The sequence below is a fragment of the Molossus molossus genome, unplaced genomic scaffold (genome assembly GCF_014108415.1).
Source record: "Molossus molossus isolate mMolMol1 unplaced genomic scaffold, mMolMol1.p scaffold_m16_p_18, whole genome shotgun sequence".
Classification (NCBI taxonomy): Eukaryota; Metazoa; Chordata; class Mammalia; order Chiroptera; family Molossidae; genus Molossus; species Molossus molossus.
This window is the reverse complement of record NW_023425353.1, coordinates 64,662,031-64,670,447: the sequence shown is the minus strand read 5'-3', so window position 1 is coordinate 64,670,447 and position 8,417 is coordinate 64,662,031. Positions and strand designations below refer to the sequence as shown.

Genomic DNA, 8,417 nt, shown 5'->3' with positions numbered 1-8,417 from the left:
AGAGCTGATGACCTCTGGGCTGAGGCCTGTCCCCAGAGTCTTGGCGTGCCTTCCCTTTTCACCCTGAGATCGGCCGGCTCCCAGCTAGCCACTGAAGCGGCTTAATGAGCCCAGGTCACATGGGGCGAGCTACTGCCTGTGGGAGGGCCCAAGCCCCCAGTGGCTACTCGGTCAGATCCTGACGTCAGTGACATTAATTGTCTGCCAAGGCTTGTCTAATCTCTGGTCAGTGGCTGGGCCAGGTTAGTCTTGCCAGAGCCAGAGCTGAAGGCCATGAGGGCCCTCAGGGGCACCTTGAGGTTGCAGGTCAAGCAGGATGGTGGTGGCCATAGGTGCCGGCAGTAAATGCCTCCTTCCTACACTAGTAATGTGTGGCCATGCTGCCAACTCTGGGCCAGCTCTCTCTAGCCTCTGCTGTGGACCGTGAATCGGGCATCGGGCAGCCACTGTTCCTGCTCCCTAGGGTGTAATAACACTGGTGTGGTGAGTAGGGCTGAGGAGGCTTCCAGCCACAGACAGGACAGACTGAGACCAGGTATCAACCCTGGCCCGTGGGATCCAGCAGTATGGGTCCTGAATCCCAGGTGCTGAGGTTAGCACCATGCACAGGAGCGGACTCTGTGGAGGATGGGGCTTCTCTCTGCCCCTTGCCCAGGAAGGCTGGGGAGCTCATTACCTGTCTTTCAAGACCAGGTAGCTATGTGGAAGACCTCGTTAGCCCACCTCCCCTGACAGCTTCCTCCCTCTAACCTACCACCTCCAGCTCCTCAAAGCTTTCTGTCTTCCTCCTTGACTCTGTTAAATCCTGCCCTGCCTCTTCCCTGCCTACCTCACTCCAGTAAACTGCTTGAACTGCTGAGGCAGAAGGTCTTTTTATAAAATATTTTTTTCTTTATTGATTTTGAGAGAGAGAGAGAGAGGAGAGGAGAGGAAGAGAGAGATAGAAACATCAATGAGCGAGAACATCCATTGGCGGCCTCCTGCACCCCACCCCCCACTGGGGATCGGACCCACAACCTGGGCTTGTGTCCTGACTGGGAGTCGAACCAGCGACCTCTTGGTGCATGGGTCGACGCTCAACCACTGAGCCACACCGGCCGGGCTGAGGCAGAGGGTCTTTAGCTGAGATGAACAGCCCCTGCTCAGCCGGGCCCAAGATCATCTAGTGGGGGTCCTAAACCACTGGTTCAACCCCCATCCTCCCCTCAGGACTCTGAGCAGCAACAGCGTGCTCCTCCATGTGTCCTAGGCTCCCTAACCCAGCCAATGTCCCCCAGCCCTGTGCTCAGGTCTGGACACCCACATTCTCCTTTCTAGCCAGACCCCCACCGAAGGCTCACAGCTCCACATCCCCACCCCTGGACATCGCCCCCAGGGGCCACAGGTCTGGAAAACTTAGTCCCTTCAATGTTCCTGTGCAGTCCCAGCTTGGTGGGGGCATCGGGCACTCGGTCAACAGACAGATCTGGATCCTGTTGCTGAGCCCCACTCCTTGTGGATCCTGGCCACACATGGTAATGAGGCCATGTCTTCCTCATAGATCCCCCAGCCCACGCCCACTCACACTGGTCCCCAGGAAACACGTGCACCCCTATATACATGCTTGCTTATTTATTCATTTATTTATTTTTGGTACGTGCCCCTAGCAGAAACCGAACCCGGGAATCTGGTCTGCAGGCCAACGCTCCAACCCCTGAGCCAAACCAGCCCGGGCCATACTTATTTATTTATTTATTTTAAAATCCTCGCCTGCAGATATTTTTCCATTGATTTTCAGATAGAGAGGGAGGGAGAGAGAGAGAGAGAAAACATTGATGTGAGAGAGACACATCAACTGGTTGCCTCCCGCACAACCCGACCAGGGCCAGGGATAGAACTGCAACCAAGGTACGTGCCCTTGACTGGGAATCGAACCCACGATTCTTTGGTCCAAGAGCTGACGCTCTAACCTCTGAGCCAAACCGGCCAGGGCCCTATATACATATTGTTATAAAATGTTTAATGATTATTTTTTCCAGATTTGGAAAATATCACAAGATCTTATTTTCATTTAAATCAGAAAAATAAAATTATAAATTGTTTTAGGTACGAGTAAAATATTTTGAGTTTTAATATACTTACTGTAAATTTTTTCAATGTTTTTTCAACTAAAGTTATGTAAAAAAATTAACCATTAAAAATACATAAAACCATATATAGGAATGGACATTTTCCCTTTTGCTTCAGGCTCCAATATGGCACTAATGTCTCCCCAGGACTATCTCAAATTTTGTCTTTATTTAGAATTTTGATATTTTGTGCATCGTGAATTTTTTGCACCCATTTTGATTACTTATTTATTTAATGTTTTTTTTAATTTTAGAGAGAAAGATAGAGATAGAAACATGGATGTGAGAAACATCAATCACTGCCTCCTGCACGCCCCCTACTGGGGATCAAGCCTGAAACCCAGGCATGTGCCCTGACCAGGAATAGAATCTGGACCTCTCGGTTCATGTGACGATGCTCAGTCCACTGAGCCACACCGGCCAGGAGCCATTTTGATTTTCTAAAGTGTTGCATTAATATATTATTTGATTATTGAAAATTCTGGCCCAACCTGAAATTTTGCACAGGTGGTAATGCCTCCTTTGCCTCGCCCTAATCCCAGGAGGCAATTCTGTCCTCACTTCAAGGGCTTCAGAGATCCATCAACTTGGGGAAGACTCCCAGGCCCCCCGGCTGGCATTTGGCACTTTCCCACTGTCTCCCCACCCCACCCTATGTCCCCTTTCCCTGCTCCTGCTCTACTGAACTCCTGTGGCCCCCAAACCCATGTTCCTGGGCCTTACACACCCTACTACGCCAGCCAGAGTGAGCTTCCATCTCCAACTCCCTCTTGACCTAAGACCATCCCTGTGAACATTTCCCATGGCTCCTCCCCCTTAGCCCTCATCAAGAGGCACAAGTTGGTCCCATGTTCTCCAAGAGTGTCCCCTACCATGTCAGGCCAGGTGCTTCAACCTGGAAGGAACCATCTTCCCACTTGTGTCCAGCCCGGCACTGGGCACTTCATAGATACTCATGACTCATTATAATTAACACTCTCCCCCTCCCCCCAAGAAAGGACAGCTGGGGCCTGATGCAAAGGTTTATTGCTGAGTCTGTGCATCTAGCTGAGGGGAGTGCAGAGTGCAAATCGCGCCCTGGCCTGACTAGCTGAAGCCCCTGTCCACACCTGCAGTATAGCCCTGGCCCATGGCATCAGCAAGGACTGGGTGATTGAGAAGTAGGAAATGGCGATGAAGGGACATGGGTCTTTGTCCCTGATGGTTCAGGCATGGCCCTCTGTTATTCCTTCCAGGGAGTGGGCCCTGAATAGAAGCTGCTGGCAGGGACAACGGTCACCTGGGTTCGCTTGTGACCCCACCTGAGGTAGACCCCTTGGGGTATCCATCCAGTTCCAACTTCTATGCCTAGGGCTGATCGATGGGAGCTGGACTCTGCCCTCAGCCACCCCTCAGGACAGTTCGACCATTGGCCACAGCTGGTGTCAACAGTACCCTCCCTCAACAGACCATCCCCATGACTGGCCAGGAGTACTGTGGGTGGGTGGGTGAGGTAGGACATGGATCTGGTGTCCAAGGACAGAGGGGGCAGAGCCTGTGGGGGAAGGGGCTAGGCTAGGGGTTTACTCTGAGACTGGTATGTGGGGAAGGGTCCAGCTTGAGTCTCTCCCTGGCATCCAGGGGCTCCCAGGCTGACCCACTCATGAATTCATCTGTGTGGGAGCTGCAACGGCCAGAGCTGGCTTAGACTTTGGACCGCTGAAGCAGCTGGGAGGGACAGTCCTGGCCACTGGGTAGACAGGTGTCAGACTTGTCACATGGAAGTGGTAAGTCTGGCCGGGCTGATGGTAGGCCGGCCTGCGAGGAGGAGAGAGCCCTGCCTGCCCCCTGCAGTTCCTGAAACTCTTGGAGGGAGGGTGAGTCATGGGCCCCCTGGGGCGGGAGAGCTGCTGGAGACTGGTCAGTCGGGCACTGCTGAGTCACTGTGTGCTCTAGCTGCCCCAAGTCCTGCCGGCTCCTAGCTGGGGCTGGCTGTGGTGGGTCCTGGAGGCCAGTGCCGCCAGGCCGTGAAGGGCAGCGCTGAGGTTGGGAGCACCTGGCTCTGGGAGGCCTGGGAGCCACGCGGGAGGGTCAGGAACTGAAAGCTAGTGGGACTCAGGGATTTGGGGCTGTGGCTGGTGGGGCCACAGGCTGGGGCCCAGGAGTCCTGTTGGATGGGGCATCAAGGTGGCTAGGCTACAGGGTCTCTGGACATGCATGGGTTCAGGAACCTGGGGAGAGAAGGAGGAACCTTGTCAGCATGCCCAGCCCCAAAATAGCTGGGCTTAGGCTGAGAGACATGGTGGAGATGGGTTTAGAAACCGTGACACCTGGGGGATTGGGGCCTCCTCGAAATAGATTAAGTGGGTGGGACTTGTGAGCCAGGGGAGGGGCCTGTGGCAGTGGGGTGGAGCCTGAGGAGCAGGGTGGGCCTGGAAGCAGAGAGGTCTGGGAGTCGGCGGTTAGGCAGTGGAGAGGGTTTGTTGAAATGAGGTGAGGTTGGGAGTGGGGGGGGGCTGGGGCATTGAGATCAAGGGGCAAGACAGGGGAGCATCCCGGCTGGGAGGAGCCCACCTCAAAAGAGGCCGCAGTCTTTGAGGTTCTCCTTGATGATGATGTCGGTGACAGCATCAAAGACAAACTTGACGTTCTGCGTGTCAGTGGCGCACGTCATGTGGGAGTAGATCTCCTTCACGTCGCGTCGCATGTTGAGCTCGAGGAACTGCACCTTGATGTAGTTGCCCGCGTCATCGTAGGTGTTGGGCCCTGGCAGGGAAGGGGGCTCTCACTCCCTGCCCCCGAATCCTCCCCCACGGAGGAGCGCAGCCGAGGTCGCGGGGCTGGGGCGCCGCCTGGCGGCCTGGGCGGGAGTGTCTCACCGTCGTAGTCGGGGAAGCAGATGCTCAGATGCGCCTTTTTTATCTTCTCGGAGAACACGTCCTTCTTGTTGAGGAACAGCACGATGGATGTGGTGGCGAAGTAGCGGTGGTTGCAGATGCTGTTGAACAGGTGCAGGCTCTCGTGCATGCGATTCTGAGGAGGACAGAGGCTGCAGGGCGCCGGAGGACACGTGCAGCGACCCCTCGCCTCTGGGCCCCGCCAGCTTCAGGTCGGCCTCCCTCGCGAACCCCCTAGCGGGGCTGCTGGCTGCCTCCTGTCCTCTTCAGACGGCCCTGGAACGAATGTCGCTCCCCGGACGCTCCCGGCCCCGCAGCACTGTCGACCTCTTTCCGCAGCCTCGCTTGGAACTCACCACCTCGTCGTCCTCCACCAGCACCATGTCGTAGGCGCTCAGCGCCGCGATGAAGATGATGCAGGTCACACCCTCGAAGCAGTGGATCCACTTCTTGCGCTCGGAGCGCTGCCCGCCCACATCGAACATCCTGCGGGCGGGGCGAGGGGCCTGAACCCGCGCCTCGAGCCCCCTGGGCACGCCCACAGGCATCCCCTGGCCCCCCAAAGCTGGCTGGGGCTCCCTCAGACCCAACTGGCCCGCGGAGGGGCTGGGCCTTTCTGCGGGCGGGTATCTGCGAAGGGGCGGGGTCCCTCGTAGGGACCGGCCCCCGGGGGGTGACCTCGCGGGCAGGGGGCCCGGAGCCAGGCCCCGGCCCGGGATCGTACCGGAAGTTGAGGTCCTTGAAGGAGAACTGCGTCTCGATGATGCCGGTGGTCTTGACACGCGAGCGCAGCACGTCCTGCTCAGTGGGCACGTAGCCCGGGGTGACCAGGCGCTCCAGGTCCGAGAGGTAGCTGCGGGAGAGCCCGGTGTGGCTGGGTGGGGTGCGGGAGCACGGCGGGCCCGCCCCGCCCCGCCCCGCCCGCGCGCTCACTAGCCCGCCGAGTCGTTGAGCTGGTACTCCGAGGCGCGCTCGAAGCAGGCCTGGATGCCCGAGTCCTTCCACAGCCGCTGGATGATGTCCGACATCTCTTTGGGCATCGTGCCCTCCTCGATGGTGTCCGCCATGTGCATCAGTTTCCGGGCATCGTCCTGGGGACAGGGAGGGAGCGGTTGGGGGTGACTCGGGACTTGGGCTCAGCCCCGCGCCTCGAGCCCGCAGAGGCCGTCGGCGCACCTGGCGCGCAGAGTCTCCGTACTGGATGTTGAGCGTGGTCATGGCGCGCACGATGGCCAGGATGGACTGCAGCGTGTTGCCGTAGATGATAGCAATGAACTCGAGGCACTCTTCCAGCGAGTACCCATCCTGATGGATAATCCTGCGGGCGAGCCGGGGTCAGCGCTTCGTGGTGGGGTGGGCTAGGACAGGCCCTGTGCGCACACCCACCCCCCGCCACACACCCGGGCGGCCTCGGGCAGGCAGGGGCACTCACTTCATCTGCTTGACAATGGTGCTCTTCCCAGACTCCCCGGCACCTGCAAGGAAAGCCCCGCCTCAGAGCCGGGCTGACCGCACCTCCCCGCACTCTGCCCCCTCCCCACCCTTGCTACGAGGCCGGGAAGATGGCCAGGCCAGCCAATCCAGCCTCAGTCCCACTTGTGTTCCCCTCACCCCCCAAAGTAAGGTTCTGACACCCTGGCAGAAAAACGTTTGTCAATGTCAGGAGTGAACGAAGAAGACTGACGAGGGGGATCAACGACCTCAACTGTGCTGGGGAACCTCCAAGACCCCGGTTGACAGTCTTTATTTGTCTGAGACCCAAATAAAGCGAACCTGGAGCGCCACCTAGTGGACACATATGGCACGGCAGCAGGGATTATTTGAGCCGGTCAACCCGGCTTTTCACCTGGGGGGAGGAGTGTCTCCTGGAGGCTCAGAGAAAATGAGCGCCTTGGCGAGAGGGGGGCGGGGCGGGGGGGGCAGAGCTGACAACCCATCTAAACCTGCTCTTGCAAGGGTGTTGGGCATAGTTAATGAGATTTCTGGCTTAGCCTCTTTGTCTTCCCTGGACACTGACTGGGCCCTGGAGAGCCTGGGGGGAGCCTGCACCTCTCAAGGCATCTCCTTCTTTTCCTGGGAGGTGGCAGCGACCTGGAGGCTCGGGATCTACCCCATGTCTCCTCACTACCCTGGGATCATCGTGGGCATGCTTTATCTATTCCCCTCTGGGCCTAGTCTCACCCCCCCTCCCCCTTTAGCTGCTTTGCAGGTCTGCCAACAACAAAGCTCTGGAAACTGAGGGCCATTGTGTGTAGCTCTGGGTGGCTCCAGAGGCTGCCCACTCTCAGGAGAACTGTGACCTCCTTCCCAAGGGAGCAGCCCTATTGTAGGGCTCCCCAGGAGTCCCCTGGTGTTTGAGCCCTGCCCAGCAGGCCCATCAAGCCCAGCCAGGACAAAGGTGTGCCCCGGACACACCTCTACAAGAATGTCTAGTCCACACTTCTCAGGAGGGAGGCTGCCTGAAGTGGGCCCTCCGGAGAGGGTTCCCTGGCACACCCAGCCTGGAGGAGCCAGGGTATCGCCTGCCAGGCCTGGCCTTGCCTGCCCAGGGCTCCCGCTGCTCCCTGCCCTGCACAGGACCATTCTGCTTCGCAAAGGGGCTGCCTGCCTGCCCCCAGGCCTCTGACCTTGCGGCAGCGGCCCCACCTGGGCCCATACCCCTACCCAGAAGCAGCAGTTTCACGGTTCGGGCATCCTTCTCAGCATCTTCTTTCAGCTTCTTTTCTAGCTCCCTGGAGTGCTTCTCCTCCGCGCTGGCCCCAGCCCCCATGGCCCTGGCAGCAGGTGAAGAAACAGGGTCACTTGGCTCTTCTGGATGGAGGGATCTCCAGAGCCAGGCTCACGCCAGCCTCTGGCCTCCCTGGACACCTCTCTGGACCCAGGACTGGCAACCAACTGGCTCTCCAGACCTGTGCAGGCCCTAGTGGGGATGCTTAGTGGGATTTGGGTGCTGGGGATACCCAAGAGCCAATCAAAGACAAGGACAGGTGGATCTAGCTCAGCCCCCAGCCCTTGTAATCAGGCTGGCATGGCCCCAATCCCTCAAATGCTGACTCTGCTCCCCCACTCTCCTCCCCTAGTCCTCCAAGAGAGACCCTGGAGACATCTGGCCCCTGCCCTGGAGCAGGGAGGCAAGTCTGTAGGGTCCAGGCTCAGAAAAGGGAGGAAAAGGCCTCAGCCAAGGGGTGGGGGCCATGGGGTTGCTGGTAGCAGGGAGTAGAGGGAGAAGCACACAGTGAGCATCTGCCCCGTGCCCAGCACTGGGCTCTGCAATGCTCCTTATTTTGTGAGCTCATGCCAAGTCTGGGATAGGGTGCCCACGTCATCAGCCCCATGATACAGATGAAGAAGCGGAGGCTCAGAGTCACACAGTGGGTGACTGAGAAGGGTAGGGTGACTCTGGAACTAGATTCCATGCTCTTCAGGGAGTCAA

The 8,417-nt window shown here is 58.2% G+C and overlaps 1 protein-coding gene across 1 annotated transcript; it reads right to left on the bottom strand.

Moving 5' to 3' along the window:
* Nucleotides 1–3,117: 3,117 nt before the first annotated feature.
* On the bottom strand, nucleotides 3,118–7,908 carry GNAT1 (G protein subunit alpha transducin 1). The gene is made up of 9 exons (XM_036267109.1): nucleotides 7,649–7,908; nucleotides 6,417–6,459; nucleotides 6,161–6,302; nucleotides 5,918–6,075; nucleotides 5,709–5,837; nucleotides 5,341–5,470; nucleotides 4,967–5,120; nucleotides 4,662–4,853; nucleotides 3,118–4,318 (listed from the first exon to the last, which is right to left on the bottom strand). Exons 1-8 carry the CDS (start codon nucleotides 7,752–7,754, stop codon nucleotides 4,663–4,665), a joined length of 1,053 nt encoding a protein of 350 aa, XP_036123002.1. The 5' UTR covers nucleotides 7,755–7,908; the 3' UTR covers nucleotides 3,118–4,318; nucleotide 4,662.
* Between the last annotated feature and the right edge of the window lie 509 nt (nucleotides 7,909–8,417).

What these genes read in the sequence shown, in the direction of transcription:
- GNAT1 (XM_036267109.1), bottom strand. Translation starts at nt 7,754, where the DNA reads ATGGGGGCTGGGGCCAGCGCGGAGGAGAAGCACTCCAGGGAGCTAGAA. An exon ending in CGTGAAACTGCTGCTTCTGG is followed by an intron (nt 6,460 to 7,648) that starts GTAGGGGTATGG and finishes CTTTCCTTGCAG; the next exon opens with GTGCCGGGGAGTCTGGGAAG. An exon ending in TTCAAGGACCTCAACTTCCG is followed by an intron (nt 5,471 to 5,708) that starts GTACGATCCCGG and finishes CCCCGCCCGCAG; the next exon opens with GATGTTCGATGTGGGCGGGC.